Raw genomic sequence first — 26,757 nt, 5'->3', positions numbered from 1 at the left:
TCTTTTTGGGAGATAAGATGCCCTAGTTCCCAGAGTGTACTTCTTACTTTAACCAATTACATTTTGGGATAATGTTCAACTGTCAAATAAAACAACTTGAAGTTGTCAGAAAACTTGAGTACAATATGAAGAAATATACTTACTCTTTGAGGTCAGGGGGATAACTTCTTGATTTGCTCTTTAATAGAGGTCGCTTTCCTTCTAAACAGATCATTTTAACAGCCTCTTCTGATGATTTGGGATGGAAAGGTGGTATTCCCTCAATCATCTGAGCTCAAAAATAAAAACAAAGAAATGAGAAATATAATGAGTTTAACAAGTTATATCATATAACAGAATGCACCAAATCTTAGAAATTTATTTAATATAAAAATCTAAATACAAATATTAATATAAGATTAGATGTTTAATAATATTAAAATAAATAAATCAGTTAATATGGCTGGCTTGTTCCTAACCAAAATATTCTAATATCTTATATCTGCTACTTGGGTATAAGCCGGCTAATACTCCCATTGAACTTGATCACAAGTTGGATGATAATGAGGGGGAAACCATGACTAATGTAAGACAGTTCCAAGGACTTGTTGAACACTCGTTGTATTTATCTATGACACAGCCAGGCATGTCATATGCAGTTGGTGTTCTCAATCAGCATATGCATGCTCCAAACACCTCACATGTTGCTACTTCATAAAGGGTTTTAAGGTATCTGAAGAAGCACCCAAGGAGAGGCATTTTATTTGCTAACCATTTGCTTTTGATGAATAAAGATAAAAAATTTATAAAAAGAAAAAAGAGAAACAACAGGGAGGTGATAAGATATCACTGAGAGAAGAAAAGAAAGTCCCAATGACCCATTGAGACCCCAAATCCACAAAACTAGATGATAACAAGAACACCCAAATAATCCCCAAGAAACATAGCCCAACAGCCCATCAATAAAACAGAAAACAAGAAACCCCTCCTTGACGCATTATGACTTCAAAGAACCTCTGTGGACATGTCTTCCTTGATTACAACATCTTCATCCCACATCTTGCCTTTTTTCGGATGATCATCTTTATTCAACTTCTCTTCCTTTCTTCTCCTTTCAAACACCTCAAAAGCCTTTCTAGCAAACTCCTTGCCACCCCAATAAAACAGACCTAGGCTCTTCCCAATTGCAACCTCTCTGTCCACTATGTTTTGGAGGGTCCCTTCACCTGATTCCCCATCATAACTGTTATCCTTTTGCATCGTCTGTCTCACCTCAGAATCGGAATCACCTCCAAGCGAAGCATTTTCCTGATGCTCCTTCGGCTCCAGGGAGGCTGATGACTGAGACAGTCTCCCTATGATCAATACCATGTGTCCCATTGTCTCTCAATCTTTTTCTCCTGTATACCCATTTGAAATGTTTTGCAGGGCCTGCTCCTGTCAGGCCCAATTTTAGCCTAAAGAAAATCTTGGTCACATGCACAACATTATGATTTCTCGAACTGCACACTTTCTTTCTTGTTATTTCATTGGTTTGAACCCCCTACACTTCAGGGTTGCTCTTTCTACCCAAATCGACACCCAACTTTCCGATCTTCACATCCTCATATTGCCAAACATCCTTGCTGTAGCAATCGATCTGGTTTCTGGTCTCCTTATGTCCACCTAAAAAGTCTTCACCTTCCATCTCCTCTTCAGCCTCTACTCCATCTTCAGCCCTGGCATTCTGAATCTCCAACTCCATGCCCAATTCCCTGCTATCAGTAACAATGGGGCAGAAGCAACTATCTGTACCATTGAAGTCAGAACTTTTCCTTTTATTGCCTCCTCATTTTCTCTCATCTCTGCTCTCTCCAAACTGTCTTCCGCACTCCCCTTACTGCTAAGCTTAGGAAGTTGGTTCACCACCTCTCTAACTAATAGAAGTTGCTCTCCACTGTGAGAACCTTTCTCAAGAGAAACAGTTCTATCCTTGCCCATCACCCTTCCTTGTGAAATCTTGGTTTGAGTAGCCACTAAGGTTGCTTGGGAGTCAATCTTCTCTGACATTACCTCAGTCTCTGGGGTTCTAGACTTGCACAAATTGCCTGAATGAACAAACTTAGTGATCACCCTCTGGGGATCTAGACTTGCACAAATTGCCTGAATGAACAAACTTAGTGATCACCCACTCCCAGGTCTCATTCTTCCTTTTTATTTTAACAGGTGAGGAAATCGGTTTTTAGAAATTAGTGATCACCCATTTTCACCCTTAGCTGCTTGTTCCTGCCCACCCACAACCACCACCCACCCTTAGGACAAAGTTGCATCGCATCTAATCGAATATGATGGAAAACTTGCTTTTTTTTGCCCACTTTCTTCAAAATAAGATTCTCTGAGCTAACAACTGGGGAAGACAATAGACAAAATGTTACCGTCCTCCAAGGGCCTACTAAATGAGTTAGGTCCTCGACGACCCGAAATCCCCCTTTATGTTTTTGTTATTAATTGGGCCCATACTCGAATCTGGCAATGGACCCTCCATGGGATTCATCATCAACATTTGAATTACTACCCATCAAGACCATTTGAAACGCCTTCCCTTTCAGATACCAAAAATGCTTGCCCCTGCAACCTTCCCACCTCCCCCAACCACCCTTCTCCACGTGTCACCCATCCCATCAATAGCCCATTGTCTTCAACCTTCGAACTCTTCCTCCACAAAGACATTTCAAATTCTGCCAAACACCGGACCTTCAACCATAAGCCATCAGAAAAGTGATCAATGACTCGAGGAACATCACTCGGCTTCAACCCCAAAACTTGAACCTTCACTGTCTTTAGATCTGAAATATTGTACTTAATAAGATTTCCTCCCAAAGTCTTGATTATTTTGCCAGGGGAAACTTTGCTCCAGAGATTAAATGGGAGTTCTAAAAATCTTAAATGAACCTCTCATGAGCAAATATTAGCTGATTGCAAGCTAAGTGCCAATGTTCAATCACTACCGGCCCATCCAGGGTCTCCACCGGTTCAACATTCAAGACTTTACACCACTCATCCCTGACTTCAAGGATAGCTTTTCGGTCCTCAAACAGAAAAACAGAAACCGGACACTCGAGCGAAAGCTTTTCCGTGATGCTCTCCAGTATCCTTCCCCAATCTGTAACCTCTGTAGCTGCAAAAAGAACCAGCCTCTGTCTCCAATCTTCTGTTTCCATGCTTAAGAACAGTTTTTGTCTGCCATTTGAGCTAGCTAAAATCAGTTTTGAGCACAAATTCACTGTCTTCTCCCTTTGAATCCTTTCTAGAATGGTGTGATTCAGGTGTATCTTTCATAACATCGCAATAAACCTTTTTTATGTTCTGCAACTTTTCCTCTTGTCTCGTCATCATATCCTGTAAGCCATCAACAAAAACCTTCCAACCTCTTCTCTCCCTAGCCTCTGGAACACAAATCAAAAATTTTCTGAAATCCCCAATGAACTCTGTAATAGCAATAAACCATCCTTTCACGTTTCTTCTCATCTCCACTTCATAGGCCACCCCCCATATATCAAAAGAGCTTTTCCAACCTTGTCTTTTAACAGAGTACACCGTTCCATCAACAAAACCTTTCAGCCAACCAATAGCTTCTCCTATTAACAGAATAAAAGCTCTTTTCTCTTCCCGTATCTTCAACGCTGGTGTTCCACTGATTGATGCTTCCTCAAAAACAAATATTTTTGCTTCAACCTCCAACTCTCTCCTCCCCCTCACATCCATATCTCCTCAGTGTGAGCTTGTTTTACACCACCGGTCTCAAAGGATTGCATACTATTCTAGATTGAATTTCTCCCCCTTCCCTAGCAGTTTTAGTCCATGCCCCTAGACCAACATCTACAGCAAAGTTTACTCATCACTACATTTGGGCCCTGTTTATTTTTCAGGAACCTACTTTCCTGGGCAAGTGCACTTACCCATGTTCTTTTTTGTTTTATTTAACCGGGTAAAATTTTATTTGCTAACCATGGCCACTTGAAGCTTGAAGCTTGTACAGATGCAAATTGGGTAGGCTCCATAAGTGATAGAAGATCTATCTCTAGTTATTGTACTTTTGTTGGAGGTAGCCTCATGACTTGAAGGAGTAAGAAGCAGTTAGTAGTTGCCTGGTCAACTGTTGGAGCTGAGTACGAAGCTATAGCACATGGAGTTACTGAGTTACTGTGGGTGGAGAACTTACTCCAGGACCTTTTCTATGATAATAAGGCAATTATTAGCATTGCTCACAGCCCAGTTTTACATGATAAGACGAAACATATTTAAGTGGACAAACATTTTATCAGGGAGAACTTAGAGTTGGCTGATATTTCTATTCCTTATGCTACTTCTTTAAATCAGTTGGCTGATATTCTTTCCAAGGGTGTATCTGGCCCCCAACACAGTGATCTTTGTAACAAGTTGAGAATGATTGACATCTATGACCCAACTTGAAGGGGGAGTATTGTTTATGTAAGTTTAAGTTATATTTTTAGTACCAGGGGCAGATCTGTCTTCTTTCCCTCTTTATGGTCTCCCTGTCGTTAAGAAGGGCTGCCGCCCACTTATTCTTTTTGACTCAAAATTTTTTTCCCCCTCTTCTTTTCCATTCTTCTCTTTTCTTAAAGTTTCTACTTCTGAAAGCAATTATTTGTATCTAGAGTCTAAGCCTAATTAATTTTAAATTTAAATAAGGTCATAAATTATAAATTAGGGGAACCTCTTGAAAAGCTTTGTAACATCATAGGACTCCTCCATTTGACAAAGTTGTGCATTGTGTGGGTCATAACTAGTACATATTGTAAATTATTAAATTTAATTTAGGGTGCATATGATAGTATAAATAGGTAATATACATACATATATGCATGTCATAAATACATAATATACACATATGTACATATATAGGTTGGGATTTAAGCATTTACTGGGAAGAAGTATAGCCGCCGCCGGCAGCAGCAGTAATTGGGTGTTCTCAGTTCTCATCTTATCTAATTTCAGCTAGATACAGTTCTATCTTATCTATTCAGCATTCTTATCTTATCTGTTTTCAATAGTAGGATTAGTAGGGAGTCTTATCTATTCAGCATTCTTATCTTATTTGTTTTCAGTAGTAGGATTAGTAGGGAGTCTTATCTATTCAGTGTTCTTATCTTATCTATTCAATAGTATAGATTAGTAGGGAGTCTTCCTAGAAGTAGGACTCTTATCTCTTGTAATCTCCTATTTAAGGAGATGAGAATATGGAATAAAATCATCGAAAATTTCAATCAAGAAAAGAGTGAGGAGAGTTGGTGATCTCTTGAACAAATCACCATTAAGGCGCCAAAATAGGTTCCTCAAGAAAAGGGAGGAACAAGGGAAAACAGGAGGTTTTTCCCTGTGGACCAACCCGTGACGAGATCCTATTTGCGGGGCCCATAACAATTTGGTATCAGAGCAAGGCGTCATGGGTGACCTGAGCAGTTGACGACTAGGGTTCATGAATTGGAGCTCAAGATCGTGGAAAACAACACGGAGGTGCGCGAGATCAAGGACAACGTCCGAGAATTAAGGCGCTTGATGGAGTGGTACTTTTCCAGCAAGGAAAGGAACCCGGAAGGGGCTGCAACCACAACCAGCCGCCAACCAGACATAGCAGAATCGCCCGGCGAGCAGCAGATCGTTGCCCTAGCGCAGGTTAGCAACACCCAGAATGTCCCGATTAAGCAGGAATCCGGTGTCATCGAGGATTCCATCCACAAGAGTTCAAAGAAGAATAAGAGCAACTACTCCAAGGTCGTCATCACTGATCTCAATGTCGACCCTCCCGAAAGCAACGACAATGACAGTGCCTCATTCTCTCCTCCTGATTCCACCAGGAGCATTAAGGAAGAAAATTGTGGGGAAAAAAGTACCTCAGTATGTAAAGACGTTGTGGTTGATGCCACAGAAGGGGAAGCTAAATGGTTAAATAAACTGGGGAAGTGTCATTCAAGAATTAACAAGGGCAAATGTTCTCTTGAATGTGGGCCTGATATGGATGCCGATCAACACTGTCAAGGGGCTCCAACATCCCATGAGGAAAAAGTCAGCAGCCTTAAAATTGGTTTGGTTCATGTTGCATGGAAGATGCCCAAAGATGCCCATGCACATTTTATACTTGGCCTAATGTACCAGAGGTTGGGTCAGCCACAGAAGGCAGTGCCAGGATATGAAAAGGCAATAGAAATATTACTTCGGAGTGAGGAAGAGATTGACAGGCCTGAGTTACTTTCTTTGGTTCAAATTTATCATGCACAGTGCCTCCTGCTAGGAAGTACAATTGATCATTGTGCCGATAAAGAACTCACGCATGAAGAACTTGGAGAAATTATTTCTAAGTTGAAGGAGTCAATGCGGTCAGATATTAGACAAGCATCTGTCTATTGCTCCTGACCACTTTGACTCCCTTGCAAATCTTGGGATTGCTTATCTTCAAAGTGGTAGCTTGGAGCTGTCAATGAAATGTTTTCAAGATTTGATTCTAAAAGATCAAAACCATCATGCGGCCCTAATCAATTACGCATCTCTTCTTTTGTGTAAATATGGTTTAGTTGTTGTAGGTGTGGGGGCAAGTGCTGGTGAAGGAGCTTGTATGCCTCATGTTGCGGCTGCAAATGTTGCAAAAGAGTGTTTGTTAGCTGTAGTCAGATCAGATCCTAGGGCTGTACATATTTGGGTGAATCTTGCTAATGCATACTATTTGGCTGGTGATCATAAAAGTGTTGGAAAGTGCCTGGAGAAGGCAGTGAAACTAGAGCCTAATTGCATGTCAACTCGATATGCTGTTGCGCTTCATCATATCAAGGATGCAGAAAGGTCTCAAGATCCCACTGAACAACTTTCATGGCTGCGAATGAAATGGCTTCAATACTCAGAGAAGGGGACTCTACAACAATTGAGCTTCGGATAGCATGGGCAGGACTTGCCATGGTTCACAAGGCTCAGCATGAAATTGCAGCAACGTTTGAAACTGGACATAATGATTTGACGGAAGTGGAAAAGCGAGCTCTGTACACACTAAAGCAGGCAATAGAAGAGGATCCAGATGATGCGGTTCAGTGGCACCAGCTTGGCCTTCACAATCTTTGTACTCTACGGTTCAAGACATCTCAGAAGTACCTTAAAGCTGCAGTTGCCCGCAACAAAGAATGCAGCTACGCATGGTCAAATCTTGGTATCTCACTGTAACTGTCTAAGGATGAACCCTCTTCATTGGAACTCAATCAAGGGGAGGCAAAATCATTCCACCTATCCTGGATTCTTTTGACTGAGTTTCAAGACATATCATGATTTCGAGCTTGAGGACAAGCTCTTAGTCCAGGAGGGGAGTAATAATGTGGACGCGTTTATTGGGAAGAAGTATAGCCGCCGCCAGCAGCAGCAGTAATTGGGTGTTCTCAATTCTCATGTTATCTAATTCCAGGTAGATACAGTTCTATCTTATCTATTCAGCATTCTTATCTTATCTGTTTTCAATAGTAGGATTAGTAGGGAGTCTTATCTATTCAGTATTCTTATCTTATATATTCAGTAGTATAGATTAGTAGGGAGTCTTCCTAGAAGTAGGACTCTTATCTCTTGTAATCTCCTATTTAAGGAGCTGAGAATATGGAATAAAATCATCAAAAATTTTAGTCAAGAAAAGAGTGATGAGAGTTGGTGATCTCTTGAACAAATCACCATTAAGGCGCCAAAATAGGTTCCTCAAGAAAAGGGAGGAACAAGGGAAAACAGGAGGTTTTCCCTGTGGACCGACCCGTGATGAGATCCTATTCGCGGGCCCATAACAAGATTAGGTTGGGCTATGACAACCCAAGGCTTCAACCCAAGTCCAACCAGAGTTTATGTTAGGCCCAAGTTTTATGACCCAGCCTAACCCAAAACCCAAAAAATTAAGCCCAACCAATGCAAAAGTTTGGGTTGGGCCAGTCAATATCGGGATGAGCCACCCAAGTTGTAGCCCCAGCAGTAGTTGTAACAAGAAGTAACAAAATCTCTCTTGATTGGAAGTATCTTACAAATCTTTAGTTGAATGAAGACAATATTTTGGTATTTAAAAAAAAAATAGAAGGATCAAACAGTGGAAGTCTAAATGGCATGTCCAAGGTTGATTAGTTCCATAGTCCCAATCAAATGTAAAAACTCTCATTCATCTATTAAATTTTCACTTAGGTAATAGAATTGAAAATGGTAATGATGATTCTATTATTCATAAAAGTACCTCATAAAGAATGAGACCAAACGAAAATACATCAACACTTCTGTCAAATATTTCATCTTTATAAACTTCAGGCGCCAAATATAAACCTAGCATGATAAAAGAAAAAGAGTTGTCAACTTTCAATAAACAGATCAAGCTCATGTAATTAATTTCATATATTTAAAAGAAAACTTGTAATTTTTATCATATGAAAAGGTCATCAATACTAAGAACAATTATCACCATATAAAATAAAATGGATTTTAGGGCCTCAGATTGATTCTTAGCGTTCCTGTCAAGCCTGCTACTTATCATGCATACAAGTCCTACATGAGCTTTGTTTCAACTTTCATGTAATCAAATGCACCAAAAAAACAAGTTTAGAGACTCTCAGAACATGTTACTGAAAAAACTTCGCTGCAACATCCTCAGCCATGAATCATGAAATCCAAGTGATACAACAACATATACTTCGTTAAATCAATTTTGAAAGGCAACAGATCTAAAGAAGCTGGACCTTGGAACTAGAACAGTGAAGAAATTCAAATGGCTGACACAAGATATGGATGTGAAACTTATGTGGGTTAAAAGAAATGCTAATGCCTTGGCTGATTTTCTAGCAAAACAAGGGGTGGGAAGAAACATACTTTTTGGGGGTCAATTGTAATTTTGTTTTAAGCTTTTTGAGGAGAGTCAAGAGAGTTTACCTCTCCTCTTTATTTGCACTCACTGTATTCTGTTTTAATTCTTAATGAAACCTGCCATTATTGACAAAAAAGGGTAACAGATCTAAAGAGAAGTAAGGAATTGCCTAAAAAGTCTTTTGGCCATAATCTTCTCTACAAGGAATTTTATGAGAGAAGAATTGGTGAAAACCAAAAGTTGGGTCCACTTAAGATGCAATTCTTTTATTGAAGTTGCAGGTGTATTATGACTAGGGTTTGTAAGTTTTTTGTAAGAGATGTCAAGTCGTGTCATACATAAGTATAAAAACCGTCCCACTAATCTCTGATACCTTCCAACATCCTACACTAGCTCACCTTCTAAAGCATTTATCTTGTGGTTCCGATCAATAGGTGTATTAGCTGCCATTGCCCCAAGTTTTCCTGTCTCCTGTAATAGGTCCAAAACACACTTCCTTTGTAAGATGAAGATCTCCATGCTTGGACCTTGCCACCTCAATGCCCAGAAAGTACTTCAGCTCCCCAAGATCCCTAATCTCAAACATTTTGTGCAGGTTCTTCTTCAAGGTATCAGTCTCTCTCAGATCATTTACTATGACTACAATGTTATTTACATATACTATCAAAACTGACACCAATGACCCCCTCCTTTTTACAAAAAGAGTATGATCAGATTGAGTTTGAGTATAGCTAAATACAACCAATGCACTTCTAAACCTGCCAAATCAAGCTTTGGGTGATTGTTTCAAACCATATAGAGACTTCTTCAATCTACATACCTTTCATTTATCCAGATCATTGTAAAAACCAGTTGGAAGATCCATGTACACCTCCTCTTGCAAGTCCCCATTAAGAAAAGCATTCTTTACATCAAGTTGGAAGAGTAGCCAAGAGTATGTAGCTGTAAGTGATAGAAGAATCCAGGCAAAGTTTATTTTTGCCACTGGTGCAAAAGTCTCCAAGAGTATGTACCCTTTTGCAACCAGCCTTGCCTTGTACCTTTCTATCCTTCCATCAGCCTTATACTTCACTGTATAAACCCATCTACATCCAATCGTCTCCTTGCCATTAGGTAAATCCACATTCTCCCATGTCTAATTTTTTTAATTAGTGCTTTCATTTCCTCCCGCATAGCTCTTCCACTCAGGTTTGGAGAGAGCCTCACTAACACTCTAGGGTATAAACATGGAGTTGAGGGAGGAAAGGAAGGCCTGGTAAGAAGGAGATAATCCACTCTAGGAAAGATAGTGTGAGATGAATGAGCAATACACTTTCCTTTTCGATGTGCAATAAGGAGACCTAGGTTATCTGCAATGGTGTTAGGAGTAGGGGTAGTAGTATCAACAGGAACTACACCATTAGAGGAAACAAGAGGCACGCTTGGATTTGTGTCAATTGAACCTGAAATCTCTGGTGAGCTGATAGGGAGTGACGTGGGCTCTTATGTTGTGGAATCAACCTCTCTGTGTTGTTGTAAGCGTTGTCTTGTAAAACATTGAGAGGCAGGACATAATCGAGGTGACAAAGTGGGTGGAGTAGGTGGGTCAGACATTGGATTGGACAAAGGAGATGGAACAGGAAGTGTTATAGAACTATAGATGGCTCACTTCCTTCCCCAAAACACTCCCCCTAAGAAGAACCCCCCGAGAAAAAAGGTGTGAACTCAAAAAATGTGACACCCATAGTAACATACCAACTCCCAGAGGCTGGATCATAACAACAATACCCCTTCCAATTTCCTACATACCCAAGGAAGACACATTTCTTCACCTTAGGGTTTAGCTTTAAGAGGTGAGGACCAAGAACATGAACAAAGCATACACATCCAAAAACCCTTAGAGGAATATGGAACCTCTCCCTCGGGAAAAAGAAGGTTGAATGGAATGCTATATCCAAAAACACGAGAAGGCACCCGATTAATCAAAAAAACTACTGTAAGAACTGCATCACCCCAAAAACGAACTAGAACTCTAGAGCTCAACATCATGCTTCTTGCTACTTCCACAATATGTTTGTTCTTCCTTCCTACTACACCATTCTTTGTGGAGTGTATGCACAACTCCTCTGATGGATTATTCCATGCTCCAATAGGTATGATACTAGTTTTTTTTCAAAGTATTCCCTAAAATTATCCGATCTAAACACTTCCTTTCGTACCCCAAACTGTGTTAGCATCATCTGATGGAATTGTTGAACCAAACGTGGTACCTCATCACGAGATCTCATCAAATATATCCAAGAGTATCGAGAATAATCATCCACAAACAAAAGAAAATACCGATAACAACCCATAGAGGAAATGTGGTATACCGCCCCCCCCCCCCCCACCCATCAAATATGAACGATATCAAAAACAAAAGAACATCTTTCATTGCTTGCTTTAAAGTAATGTCTACAATGCTTTTGAAATTGGCAACCCTCACACTCCAAGCTGGACAAACTGATAGACAAACAATTTTGGAAACAAAAAACGCAAAGAAGCAAAAGACAAATGCCCTAACCGACTGTGCCAAAGCATAATCTAACCCATTGGCTCTGACTCAATGTTCTTGCTGAAATGACGACTCTAATGACTGGAAAGCACATCAAGAAGGTAGATTCCATTCACCTCATGACCACTCCCAATCATCCTCTTTGATTCTAGATCCTGCAAAACACAATGACCAGGAGAAAAAATCACTAAACAATTCAAATTATTTGTCAAGCTACTAACAGATAAAAGATTAGTGCTCAGTCTAGGGAATATGAAGGACAAAAGGTAGGGTAACGGTGTCAGTTAACTTAATAGACCCTTTCCCAGCAATGGGAACATGTGATCCTGACTATAGAAACTCTATCTTTATTAGAGCAAAGGTGGTAAGAGGAGAAGTTGGTGGAAATGTTGGTCATATGTTCTAAGGCTCCTAAGTCTATAATCCAGGGAGGTCCCCCTTTACATATAGTGGATGCATAATTTGCAGTGGCATATGAACTACCTGTATGTGCAAAAGAAATAGGATGGCTATCTCCTGATCCACCAGCACCTTGTTGTCCACCTGACAACGAAGTAGAATGGATACCCATATCTCTCCAATTCGGCCCTCACTGTAGCTGTTGCAATAGACTCTAGAGAAACTATAGTAGGTGGTCCTAATAAATCACCAGTTACTGCCATATTTACATTTCCCTTCTTGTTTTTAAGCCGGCTTGGTATAAGGTGTAGGTAAAGCTTCCAATAGGTATCTCTAGTATGTTTAGGTTTCTTACATTAGTCATAGATCAGATCCTTCTTGTCCACCTTCCTTGGTTCATTTCCACCCTTATCCCCATTCGGCTTAGGCTTCCCTATGCTAACCATAACTAACTGCTTAACGCCTGGGTTCCTCATAATCACATTCCTCCTATTCCCCTTTCCATACACAAAGGCATATGCCTGAGAAAGAGTTACACTGTCACGGGAAATAATATATTATCATGCAATGTCATATTCAGGATTAAGTCCTGCTAGAAACTCAAAAACCCTATTCTTCTCTACCAATTTCTGATAAGTTGTTGCATCTTTTTTACTTTCCCAAACCACAATCTCCAAATGATCTATCTCTTACCATAAGGTTTCGAGGGCTGAAAAATAAATGGCAACAGACGTACCTTCCTACCTAGTAGCAATCACCTTGTTTCTCAACTAGTAAACTCTAGCAACATTCTCATTCTGTGAATAAGTTTTTACTACTCTATCCCAAATCTCCTTAGTTGTGTTAGCCCATAAAATGTTCTTAATTATGAGAGGTAACATGGAATTGCACAGCCAAGTCATCACCATGTAGTTCTCCTGTACCCATAGGGACTAGTTAGTCTCAGTTTTCTTTTCTTCACCAATGACATACCCCAATTTCCCACGAGCTCTAATGGCCATCTTTGTAGATTGTGACCATTCTAAGTAGTTTGTACCATCCAACATGACTATAGTGACAGTCCTAGCCCCGAAGAGATCATCAGCACCTCCTCCCCTTGGTTCCATTTCACCTGCAAATTTGTTTTCAACTCCACAACCCTCCATAACTCCCAGAACAGATTAGGAAATCAATTTGAAATGAGAAGAAAGAAATTTATCTCCTTTAGAAACCTCAAACACCTTCTCGGTACCCTAGAATCCCCTCTCTCCAAAGATTCCCTTTTTCGTGGGAGCAGGAGAAGAAAGAGAAGAGATAACCGCTCCCTCTAGAGGCCTCCAAAAAGGTTGGGACTTGAACTGCCCTCTTCAGAAAACCTCAAGAACCCCTAAAAAACCAGAGCGCCACTTCCTAGGTTAGAATTGAAGAGTCCTACTAAATCAAGACTCTTCCCCTTTCTCCAGTTCTTCTTGATTTTGGTGCTAAACCCTAGACCAGCTACAAGGGATTGCAAATCCACCAAAAAATCCAAAAACTAGGCTTACTTGAAGTCCTTGATCAGCTCTTTACCTCATCATGTAGTCGATTGATCTAGGGCTGCATAATAGAACAGCTCAAACAATCACTAAACTAGCTCTAATACCAAGTAGAAAAGTTTAGAAAATCTGTTTTGATATAAAAACTGTGTAAGAAAGAGAAAAGGAAAAAGAAGAGAAGATTTATGCAGAGAAGAAAAGAGGAGAGAAGTTGAAGAGAATGGGAGGGAGAAGCCAAAAGTAGGTCTAGCCACCCCTTTCATTAGCTTATATACTCACAAATAAAAGCTGAATACAAAGACAAGTATACCCTTAGTAAGTCGGCTACTTGTAAAATCTAAATAAACACTCTTAACTTAAACATAAACCAATAGGCCTTGGGCCCAATAACTCCCTAACTATGCTATGTAAATAAAAAACAAGTGATATCAGCCCAAAACTCAACACAGTACAATCATAATTTACAATTTTTGGTAATTTCTAGTTTCTTTATGATAAGTTAGTTTCAGTAGGATTGGTGAAGTGTTATTGAAGTTGCTTACAAGTTTAGAGTGCTTATTTGACTGTCACTATCAATTACCTATCAATTTTTCTTAGTTGTAAAGCAATTAGAATTTACAAGTTTTGGGTTAGTTTGCTAGACCAAATTGGAGTCTGGAAAAGGACATCTCAGTTTCCATGGAGAGTCTATAAGATTGTAGTTGCAGTTTAGAATTGTGAATAAACCCTAGTTGTTTCTAGGTCAAAGTAGAGAAGAAGAAAGAAGAAAGAAAAGAGAAAGGAGAGGAGAAAAGTATACGGCCAGACTAGAAGAGAGGATGTACAAAAGTACGTCTCCTAGCCGACCCTTGACTTTTATTCATGAAAAACTTGAGTTACAAGAAAGACAATTTTGTCCCTCATAGAAGATGGGACACATAACTTAAACTCAGAAACAATAGACATTTCACTTTCTACAAGATACACCAAAATGACCAAAATACCCCTTACTCGAGCATTCTAACACTCCCCCTCAAGTTGGAGAGTATATATCATATATTCCCAGCTTGTTACAAATGTAATCTATTCTTCCCCGAGAATCCTTTTATGAAGATATCTTGCCCACTGATTTCCTGAGCTCACACGAGATGTAGTTATTACCCCACTTATCACTTTCTCTCTCACAAAATGACAATCCACCTCAATATGTTTAGTTCTTTCATGGAAGACAGGATTGGATGAGATGTGAACAGCAGCTTGGTTATCACAGTATAATTTCATGGGTTTGTCAATTGAGAAACCCATCCCATGTAGTAGGTTCTTCAGCCATACTAGTTCACATGTGGTATGGGCCATAGCCCTGTACTCTGCTTCCGCACTACTTCTTGCCACCACTGTTTGCTTCTTGCTCTTCCAAGTTACAAGATTGCCACCCAGGAAGGTACAATACCCTGTGGTTGACCTCCTGTCTGATATAGAGCCAGCCCAATCAGCATCTGTGTACCCTACTATCTCAAGAGGTCCTCCTTTTTGGTATAACAAACCACGACCTGGAGCACCCTTTAGGTACCTAACAATTCTCAAAACAGCTTCCCAGTGAGGAACCCGGGGATGTTGCATAAACTGACTCACCACACTCACAGCAAATGATATATCTGGTCGGGTAATGGTCAGGTAGTTCAACTTTCTCACCAACCTTCTGTATCTTCTAGGATCATCAAACTCTTCACCTGCATCCACACTTAACTTGGCATTGAGTTCCATAGGAGTCTCTGCTGGTTTAGCACCTAACAACCCTGTTTCTTCAAGTAGATCAAGAACATATTTCCTCTGACATAGGTTGATCGCCTGTTTTGACCTCGCAACTTCTATTCCTAAGAAATACTTTAGCTTCCCCAGAACTTTCGTATTGAAGTGGTCCTGTAAGAATTTTTTTCAGCCTGTCAATTCCATTGCTGTCACTTCCAGTTATGACAATATCATCCACATACACGACTAGCAAGATTTTTCCATCTTTTGAGTTATAGTTAAACACGGAATGATCAACCTGACATTGTTTCATCCCAAAGGCCTTCACCACTTCACTGGACCTGTCAAACCATGCACAAGGAGATTGTTTCAGACCATAGATTGCCTTTTTGAGCTTGCACACCTTACCAGCCTCCCCCTGAGCAACAAGCCCTGGTGGTTGCTCCATATACACCTCCTCAACAAGATCACCATGTAGGAAGGCATTTTTTAAGTCAAGTTGTAGGAGAGGCCAATCATACATAGTAGCCAATGAGATCAACACCCGAACTGAACCAATTTTAGTAACCAGCATATGATGTGCATTTGTAGAAGGAGTGGGAGTTACGAGAAGGGGGTCCACAACCGGAACAGGAAGAGGAACCACAGAGGGAGAAGAGACCCCGGCATTGGAGAAAAAGGGAACTGATTCAAAGAAGGTGACATCCGGGCACACAAACGATTTATGAAACTTAGGGTTATAACACTTGTACCCTTTCTGAGTCCTTGAGTAGCCAAGAAAAATACACTTCGTAGCCCAAGCATCTAGCTTGTCTACTCCAGGCCCCAAGTGCTGAACAAAACAAACACAACCAAAGACTCTTGGGGTGAGAGGAAAGGGAGACAAAGTGGGGAACAACACGGAGAAAGGGGGTTGACTTCCAAGGATTGACATGGGCATCCGATTTATCAAAAAACAGGATGAGAACAGCATCACTCCAAAAGTACTTTGGGACATGCATATTGATCATCAAGGACCGAGCAGTTTCAAGAAGATGTCTATTTTTCCGTTCAGCTACACCGTTTTGTTGTGGGGTGTAGGCACAAGAAGTTTGATGAATTATTCCATGATGTTCTAGGTATTGCTGAAATGATGAGGAGATGTATTATTTGGCATTATCGGAGCGAAGTATTTTCATATTAACACCAAACTGAGTGCGTATTTCAGCATGAAATTTCTGAAAAATAGAGAACAATTCACTACGGTCTTTCATAAGATAGATCCATGTCATTCTTGAAAAGTCATCAACAAAGATTACAAAATACTTAAACCCAGTGTATGACACCACTTTAACTGGACCCCATACATCAGAATGAACTCAAGCAAAAGGACTTGAGACACGACTATCAATTCTTGGACTAAATGAGACTCGATGATGTTTTCCCAACTGACATGACTCACAATCTAATGATGAAAGATGACTCATGGAAGGAATTAGCAACTTCAAAGCCTTGAGAGAGGGATGACCAAGTCTGTAGTGCCATTAGAGAGGAGTAAGAGACGACTGAAAAGCCACTAGAGGGTCACCACTATCAAGGTAATACAAACCACCGGCTTCATGCCCTCCACCAATCTTCGTCCCCATCTTGAGATCTTGAAACACACAAGAAGAGGGATAGAAGGTTACAAAACAATTAAGGGACTTGGTTAATCTATTAACAGACATAAGGTTAAAAGGGAACTTAGGAACATATAAAACAGATGCTAAAGACAATGAGGAGAGATCAACATCACCAACACCACAAATAGGAGATGTAGAACCATTAGTAAGTGTAACTGTCTAAGATGTGGAGGTGCGAGAAAGGGAAGAAAATACATCAGGAGTCCTAGACATATGATCTGAGGTGCCAGAATCAATGATCCAGGGTGAGGCTTTGGAAGCTAAACAAGTCATACCTAAATGGGCAAGTGTTGTTGTGTTCTGCTGAGATGTTTGAAGGAACTGCTCATATATTGCCCATGGTACACTCACCATTTCCTGCCCGGAAGCACAAGTGGGTGTGGAGGGGGTTGGTGCAATTTGCTGGCTTTCAGTAATTGTGCTACTACTCTTAGATGTAACATGGTTAGCCCAAGTGTTAGGTGGACCACGCAAATCATAGCAGAAATTAACTGTGTGCCCCTCTAAGCCACAATGTGTACATTTTCTCTGAGCATTACCCCTTCCTTTTCCACGGCCTCCAGTCCGGCCACTGGCCCGGTTAAACATGTGTCCACCACGGTTGCTTGGAGGGCCACTGCTACCACCACCACTTCTACTTCCACGACTACTCCCTTTAGTCACTACCAAACCAGATCTATCAGAGAAAGAAGAATGTTCCGCTGGCTCAATGGATGTCCTCTTAAGACGGGCAAAAACTTCTTCAAGTGAGGGGAGAGCTGATCCCCCCAATATTTGTGCTCTGACAGGCTCATACTCAGCCTTCAAACCCACAAGAAACCAAGTCACATCAAGTTGTTCACGTTGTTGTTGTTGGATCTGGACATCTAATGTGAGAGGGTGATACACATTTAGCTCATTGCGGATGTTTCTCAAACTTGCATAATACTCTTCTAAGCTTTGACTTCCTTGCTTCAAATTGAAGTACTCTTGGTATAACTGATATACCCTAGTTGTGTTGTCTTGTCCAGAGTACAACGTTTTAGCATGATCCCATATCTCTTTGGTTGTATCTAGGAACATGAAGTTCACACTAATCTTTGGTTCCATGCTGTTCCAAAGCCATGTCATTATTTGTGCATCATCTTGTTCCCAATCACTGAACCCAGGATAATCAGAGGAAGGTTTCTCTTCCCTCACATATTTTACTTTCCTTTTGGCCTTCAAGAACACCTCCACAGATTTTGCCCATGGTATATAGTTCTCACCATTCAACTTGATGGATGTCATTTGAACACTTAGATAATCTGAAGAGAGCATGATGCCTGTTTTGTTGTCATTCCCAACTACAGTTGAAGCCATCTCAATTATGTCTCCTCTGAATATACACCACAATCTCACACTTGTCACAAGACTTATCTCACTTACAATACCACCAACCCACTTTCTTCAACTGCATATTACACACTACACTCTAAAGCTGAAATCATTCAGTCAACACATCAAACACTTGGATTGCACACTGCAGGACCATTTACCACCAACACACCACTACTAAAATTACTCAGTCATTTCATCGAACACTTGTTCTGCAAACTGCAGAACTGATTACACACAAGGTCTAGGGGTTCACTTTTAAGCATTTAAAAACATAAATATGCCAGCCACCACAACACAATCAAAACCACACCACTGCTGCCGTAGACATCAGCAGTCTACCGCTCTTCTTTCAGCACACGTGAGCAAGAAAACACAAAAAAAATGACTAATATGTGTATCAGTTTCACCCAGCACCACAACAACTAACTTTCAATGCACACAAAAAAAATCAGCATTCACAGTCCATTTCTGAACACACGACAGCAGTGTCCATACCTGTATACGACCAGCCCTCTTCGTACACTGAATAGAGGGTCTAGTATACCACTTCAACGACCACCACAACACCAGCTAGAGGCATTCTCACCTCCAGGCCCTCAAAACGACAACTCCTTTTCAGCCCTTTATCGAGTCTTCAATCAGATCAGCTATAGGATGAAGAAACCTACTGTGAAGCTGGCGGCGAACCCAGGAAGAAGACAGCAGCAAAAAAAACCAACACCAAACCTTAATGCTCTGATACCATGTGAATAAACCCTAGTTGTTTCTATGTCAAAGTAGAGAAGAAGAAAGAAGAAAGAAAAGAGAAAGAAGAAGGAGAGGAGAAAAGTATTTGGCCAGACTAGAAGAGAGGATGTACAAAAGTACCTCTCCTAGCCGACCCACTTGACTTTTATTCATGAAAAACTTGAGTTACAAGAAATACAATTTTGTCCCTCATAGAAGATGGGACACATAACCTAAACTCAGATACAATAGACATTTCACTTTCTATAAGATACACCAGAATGACCAAAATACCCCTTACTCGAGCATTCTAACAAGAATAATTGATTTAATGAAATTAATTTAGGTTTAGTGAATTATAGTTGTTTCCAGGAATTTCTCTTATTTCCCTCTCACTTATTTCTTCTCTAAGTGACTATCTCATTTCTGTTTACTATAACAGCAAGAAACCTTCTCCTTCTTTCTAATCTTTTGCTCATTTTTTATTGATATCAAGCTGTCTACTCACTTCTGCATCTCTGTTCATCATTTATCACTGAAATCTCCCTTTATTACCACACAAAGCCCACTACCAGACCTGAAATTTGCAAGACCCCTACCTTGTCCTACATCACCAAGTTGCAGTTTCTAATATGATGAACCAGGGTAAACCTACTCATCAAGCCGACTACTACATAAAAATTCAGAATATGCATGGAAAAAGAGGGCCTTGTGAAGCCATGGATAAATGCCTATTATCTCATCAAGGTTATCTTGCCAATGTGAACTCTCAATCAAGTCGATGCCTGTGCACGACTCATTTCTGCCACTTCACAAGTGTTAAAACTATAAGACAATCAGTTTATAAAAGTCCATGAACATCATTGGCCTGGCATGAACCCGTACCAAGCCGGGCCAGTCCAATCCAAAGCCAAGCCATTTGCTAGGTACATGATATAGCTGGCCACTTGTGCTACCATAACTTTTAAAGAATATTCTAGAAAACTCATTAAGAATTCAAGAGAAAATAATATAAAGAAGGGCCCCATGCCCAAATGTGTAAGAAAATCTAGATTCTTTCTCTTCCTTCCTCTCTCTCCCACCATCTCTTTATAACTGCCATTGCCTTGGACCTTCAGAGGCTCAACCACCACCTCAATGGAGTCAATCCTCTTACAACAACATTATATCCACATTCCCAGCATGTATCATGGCTCAAAATAGGCATTTAATAAAAGTAAGCTCCCATTATATGTATCCCTACTTGATTACATTCCGAGATTTGATGATGACAAGGCAACTTATCCATCATGATTTGAATTCCATTAATTAAGATACTCTTCTGTATTCTCATAACTCAACAGGGTATGACCACCAACCATCTCACTGATCAAGCCCAAGCTGATCTTTAAAAATTTTGCAGAAATAGCTATGGTCATCCTTTTCTACATCAACTCCACCCACACTGTATTAATATATCTGAAATTTTGGTTTGTCCTTAGAATCAAAGTTCTCTTTGCCAAATTTCCTCACCTGGGAAATTTTGGTCAAAACCTTCATAGAAACATGGAGCTCTTATACCCCTTGGTGTGCAGAAACAATTTTATGTGTTTGATGGCAATAAAAATAGAGAAAAAACCATAGAAAATAACAGAACACTTAAAAAAAACAAGCATTTATGTGGTTTGACAAGATGCTTACATTCATGGGTGAAGAAGATAAAAAAAATCCAATAATAATGTGATGAGCATGAGAAACATCCAAAAAATAGAGACATTCTTCCTAAGGGAAACTTTGATAAAGCCAAAAATTGCTTTTGCACTTCAGAAGAGGATCCTCACATGAAATTCTAAGAATCCAAAAACTGAGGCAGAAAACCAGTAAAACCCCAAAATTCATAACCAGGTGGCAGACCTAAAGCCACCCTATTGAAAAGCCACAAAAAATATGGTTATAACTTCTCAAACCTATCCTTACCTCTCAAGACAATAACCCATAAGAAATCCAATTTGGTTACCAATAACAAAAACTGATATACACCTTTTTCCTTAAAATCTAAGTAATTAAACTGTGGCTCTCCAAACCTCCTCCTTAACAAGACATGATTATGGCTTGGAATTCAAGCCAACCCCCAGGCAGTAACAAATGAATTTTATAGTAACAATCAGAAAGTACAGTATTAGGAATACAAAATATAAAATACTCATTCCACGTGCCAAACCAAGCCTTCCTCAAAGGCTTGACAGAGGTATAGATGCTAAAAGAAAATAAGTATGCACCAACATTCCAGCCCCTATAGGACATCAACACCCAATATTGTCATCTCTTCGACTCTACCCACCAGTGATCTAGGTTAGCCATCAGCAAGTGTATTTTCTGATCATCACAATAGTGTCCTCTCCACACAACTTTCTTTTAGAATAGTGATCAAAACTCAATTTCCCAGGTGTGCCAACAGAACACAAAAAACTCCTACCACCTTACCTCTTATAGACCTTAAACTTGCTACTTGGGCCTGGACCCCATAAGTTGCTCCATAAATGTGAGAAAATGTCAGTGATATGAACCAGGTGGTGATTCTTAACACCTCTAACTAATTTCAACCAATTGCCGCAATTTTCCTTCAGCATCAGGTCTTTGACAAGTGTAACTGAACTCCCAATTAAGAGAATGTTCTAATCTGTATGAATAGGGATTATCTCTATATCTGAACCTGCCTAAATCTTCCTCCAAAATTCCCACTAGGATATCAGCAAATCTATCCCTCTTATCAACAACATATCCACAGTACTACACAACTGAGACTCAGGAAGCCCACCTCCTTTATCCTCTTCCACCATCGTCATCTCCCCTGATTCGCTACCAGCCACACTTCCTTCCAAGACTTCTAAAGGTTGAGGTTGATTCACCAAAACAGGAAAGGAACAATTTACAAGACCATCTTTCACTTGTAAATCAACCAATAGTTTCCCTCCTATTACTGCTCAACCCATCATATCTTCTAAACTCCCCTACCCATACTTCCATAGCCAAGTCAACATCCACTGAAGATAAAGAATGACTGGAACATACCCCATTCCCATCTACAAGTTAAAATCTAACCTGAGTGGTATTGAAGCCTGATTCATTGGGTTCTGAGACCAAGGTGCCACCAAATTAACCCCTTGATGAGCCACATCCTTTCCCTCCTTTTGTCCTACCAATATTTGAACACTTTCACTAAAATATTGAAAAAAGAGAAATAAAAAGCTGAAACACATCACTTACGAAACTTAATAGTTTGATTTTTTTTTTTTTTTGCTTCAAGGGGCTACACAACGGGGGTAGCCCATCTCCCAAACCCATAAACCACCCCTCTCCCCCCAAACCCAGGCACAGGCGGGATTCGTTCCCAAGTCTCCACTACAACCAGCAAGAGACCTTACCAAGCAATGAAGCTTAATAGCTTGATTAAGTGAAGCAGAGAAAATCATTATCATGGACACTAAAAGAACATACTATGAATTCCAGTGAAGATTTTAACCAACTTTCAGTGAATATAATACTTAGCCAAGCAAGGAGACAATAGGGAACAATTTTTCTTGGCACTAATGTAATGTAATGGATTGAACAAAGGGTTAGATGGTTCTCCAGTTTATACCAAGGATGCTAGGCATACAGTAAATACTATTCTTTTGCCGAAATTGATAAAATCATTGGTTAAAGGTCAAATTAAAGGTTATGTTAACTGTCTGAAAGAAAGACATCTAATATGCCAGATTTTTTTATGGAGTGAAAAAAATCTCTGCTTCAGAAGGGACTTGTCCACAGGAGGCCAGATCTCCTGCAAGCAAAAACTCTGTATACATGGCATCCGGCCGCACAGTCAGAATATCTCCCGTATATATGTATGTTAAATTCATAGGGAGATTCTCCCAATGTGTGGCTGGATCCCTGTGCTTGCAGAGTGTGTGCAGAGTTTTTGTTTGCAGGAATTCCAATCTCTGTCCGGACTAATGTTACAGTCAAGGCATATAAAAGGAACTTACTTGAAGGATCAACAAGAGCCCCTGGATGTGCAAGTTTTGCTTTGTCAGGTGAAATTTTTGACAATTTTATCAAGCCAAATCCTGTGACCTTCAAATGGTCTCCACTATCCAGCAAAATATTTCTGGCACCTTACCAAAACTTCAAATAGTAAAGAACAGTACATCACCACTATGATTACAAAGTAAAAAATTTTGATTTCCTAACTGCTCTACATAATGAAATTAATTAACTCTCTCATTTGGTTGTCTTACTTTGGCTTTAAATCACAATGAATAATTGGGTCTGTCTTGCATTCATGAAGATAGTTCATGCCCCTGAAGAAAAAAAAAAGAAAGAACATTCAAATTGGATAACCTAGTGACTGAAGGTATTAAGACAGTTATTAGAGAAAACTTCAGAGGAAATTTGAAGGTAATAACATGGGCACATATTCTAAAAAAAAAAAAAAGATACAGAAGGAATATCCTGGAAATAAAAGGAAAATTTCTGAATCTGCAAAAGAAAATAACTTACCTAGAAATATCAAGAGCAAATTTTAAAACTTTAGATGGTGATAGACGCCCTTTCTTTTGAATATAGCTTCCAAGGTCACCCTGGAAATTGACCATAAGATGAGAACCAGTACCTAATGATTAAAGATCCAATAAAGAACATATGGTCAAAGTGATGCTTTTTAAAGGCTAAAGTTTGAGGTAGTTGGACCTCAGGAAGTAAGCATAAGCATGAGCTCTCAATGCATAGTCATAAGCAAGACTCAAAGACTTTAATAACATATGGTCAAAGTGATGCTTTTTAAAGGCTAATAAAGAACATATGCTCAAAGTGATGCTTTTTAAAGGCTAAAGTTTGAGGTAGTTGGACCTCGGGAAGTAAGCATAAGCATGAGCTCTCAAGGAACAGTGACAACCAAGACTCCAGGACTTTAATAATATAACCAGTGAAGCAGGTTTTAAATCATTGAAATTTGTAAAATGACCTCAACTCAATTCAACAATGGAGATTGCCTTTGATAAAGTAAAATGGGCCAACAATGTAGTTGAGATGAATAGAATCAATGATCGGTGAAGATTGGGAACTTTAGAACTATACATATGCCATTTCATAAGGAAACTTAACAGAAGCTGAGAACTCTTGAAGAAACATAATATAAATGTAGTCCGAAAGCTAATTAGTAAAGTAGTGGAAATATATCCAGAAATCTAGGTTTGAGTCCCGTGTAGATTGTGATATTTGCTTTCATTTTGTCATATAGCTTGTCTCTCACTCTTGTTTGTTTTTTTATTCACCAGCTGCATATTGATCTATAAAAAATAATCTTCTTACTTTTGGATGGTACTCTGAAACAATCATCATTGGTATATTCTGCGTAACAGCTCCAACAAACTGGACAACATTGGGATGCCGAACTTTCTCTAACAACGTCAGTTCATGTTTAAAAGCATTTCTGTCCAATAAAGGATGTAGAAGAGGATTAACAGTCAAAGTAAATGAAAAAAAGGATCAGTCTAGTTAAAAGTTAACATTCTAGTATTTTACAAATTTCCCCATGAAAAATTTCTAAACCAACTCATTGCAGAATCTGTTGGTGAGAGGCAAACACTAAAAGCCATAAGCATTCAACAGAAAGTAATACCACAACAAAGTTATATAGTTTGCCTAACGATAAGGAGCTTCTTGCTACAAGAAATACAATACAATATTCAGATGTCACTTGTTTAGACTGGAAAAAGTCGTCAAGCCTTTTAGGTCATAAACCAAGAAACATAGTAATTGTATTTAGCATTGAACTTTTCTTAAAATGTGAAGACTGTAGATTTAATACTCCAAATATATTTATAAGATCTTCCCTGAACTTACTCAAACCCTTCTATGAGATTTAACCTTAAGTACATTCCGATGTTTTCGGTAATAGTAACTGAGAGCAGTTACACTGACCCAAAACACACACCAGAAAGGTTACAAAGAGCATTGAACTTACTCAAACATAGGAATTGTATTTAGCATTGAACTTTTCTTAAAATGTGAAGACTGTAGATTTAATACTCCAAATATATTTATAAGATCTTCCCTGAACCTACCCAAACCCTTCTATGAGATTTAACCTTAAGTACATTCCGATGTTTTCTGTAACAGTAACTGAGAGCAGTTACACTGACCCAAAACACACACCAGAAAGGTTACAAAGAGCATTTCCAATTTAATTGATGTTCTAAGACAAGTATCACCGATTTGAGTATATATCTAGATCCTTCCATGAGATTCTACCTTTTTCCAATCATATACAAGAAAAAAATATTAAGAAAATTAAAAGAATGACTACAGGCTAACAGAGAACCTGAGTAATTGCACTAGAAATCCTAATGTAATAAAGGAAGACCAAAACTTTCCCAAGGAAATTGCTCCCACCACAACACCAACAATCAGCCCCAGATTTACAAAAAGTCATCAATAAGAATAAACTGATGATAAAACAATCAGCTTTACCAAAATATCAAACTGTCTGTAAGATTTTTTCTCGTTACAACAATGGACCACCCAAGTACCAAGCTATTCATGGTACTGAGAATAACATTAAAAAATATCATAGTAGGAGTTTCATAGCTCATTGCAGAAGTTGCTAACCAGCATATAAAGTAGATGGAACTAAGCCCAGTTGAACACAGCACTGATATCAACATGGATGCAAAGGGAGGGAACAGAATAAGAAACCAGGAAATTACATGTTCCCAAAATCATCAAATAATGAGAAGCAGTAATCACACCATTTAACAGCTTTCAATTCAATCTTATGCTTTGACACTTGGCAGAAAGCAGAACCAGATGGTAGGAAAAGAAAATTCAGTCTATCCAAAAAAGAAAAACATGAGAATTTGAACTCATCTTTTGGGAGGCTTCGCTTTGACAAAATTAGCAACAACTTTAGGGACTCAATGGTGTATACCAGTCCAATATGAGTGGAGAACTTCAACAAATGTTGAGGGGTGCTTCTTTAAGGGAAATTTGTCTTACTTTTACTTTATACTAATAAAAGGGCAGCCCAATGCACAATGCTCCCGCTAATGTGACAGGGCCTTTTTGACCCTTCTTCCTTCAGCTGGTCTAAGCAGTGGGACAGCATTTTGTGGAGATGTGCCAGAGCTGCGCTGATTTGAACCATTTGGGAAGAAAGGAGTGCTAGAATTTTCAAAGATAAAGTAAGAAATTTGGAGGTTCTGTGTGGGGTTGTCTGAAAACTTGGGTACATTGGATTAAAACTATAGAGCTGTTTTCCCTCTTCTCCTTTGATGATATTTGGCAGAATTGAAGAGCTGTGGTAAACTGTTCAGATGCTGAAGTCAAGCCTAATCCAGTATGGGTTCCCCCTGAAGAAGGGTTCCTAAAACTAAACTATGATGACAGTAGTCTTGGAAATCCAGGGCCTTCACGTGTAGAGAGTGTGCTAAGGGATGAAGGAAGGTATATAATTGCTCTTCTTTCAGGCCCGCTTGGTCTGGGGGACTCTGAATTCCAAGAAGTACTGTAGGGGTGCAGCTTGCAAGACAATTAAATGTGGACAGATTGATAATTGAGGGGGATTCTAAGCTGATAGTAGGGTGGCTGATAGATCCAGACTCTGTTATTTGGACCTACAGGGAATCTGTGAAAAAATTCAAATGGTTAACTTCTAATATGACTGTAAGGATTCTTTGGTAAAGGAGGTCGGCTAATGGCTTAGCAGATTCTCTAGCTAAGCACAGGGTATTTAGGGAAGCTATGTTTTGGGCTCAATTGTAAGTTGATTTATACTTGAGGCTGCATCTTGCACCTCATTTTGGGATTCCCGCTTGTATACTTTTTGGTTTAATTAATTAATGAATATTTCCTTTACCTATCAAAAAAGAGGCTCCTGCCAATGTGGGATCACCCCTGCACACAGAGAAGCTGTTCTCAAGATTTGAACCCTGGTCACCCAGATCGCAATGGAGCAACCCAACCATTGCACATACA

At 39.5% G+C, this 26,757-nt stretch overlaps 1 protein-coding gene and 1 pseudogene across 2 annotated transcripts in view; one reads left to right on the top strand and one right to left on the bottom strand.

The window, feature by feature from the left end:
• Positions 1–26,757, bottom strand: part of LOC148845909 (integrin-linked protein kinase 1-like) — a 73,392-nt gene that overhangs the window by 25,508 nt on the left and 21,127 nt on the right. For both annotated transcript variants that reach the window (XM_088956031.1, XM_088956032.1), the window contains exons 5-10: positions 24,094–24,214; positions 23,284–23,363; positions 23,022–23,084; positions 22,770–22,891; positions 8,222–8,307; positions 144–268 (exon numbers count right to left, since the gene is read on the bottom strand). In XM_088956031.1, the coding sequence (XP_088812157.1) occupies positions 144–268; positions 8,222–8,307; positions 22,770–22,891; positions 23,022–23,084; positions 23,284–23,363; positions 24,094–24,214 (597 nt within the window). The remainder of the gene's footprint in view (positions 1–143; positions 269–8,221; positions 8,308–22,769; positions 22,892–23,021; positions 23,085–23,283; positions 23,364–24,093; positions 24,215–26,757) is intronic.
• LOC148845910 (uncharacterized) lies at positions 5,539–7,392 on the top strand (annotated as a pseudogene).

This window comes from Nelumbo lutea, chromosome 7, assembly GCF_056320005.1.
Source record: "Nelumbo lutea isolate HS-2025 chromosome 7, American lotus-T2T, whole genome shotgun sequence".
Lineage (NCBI taxonomy): Eukaryota > Viridiplantae > Streptophyta > Magnoliopsida > Proteales > Nelumbonaceae > Nelumbo > Nelumbo lutea.
Note: the sequence above shows the minus strand (reverse complement) of the source record. Positions and strands in the feature narration are given on the sequence as shown.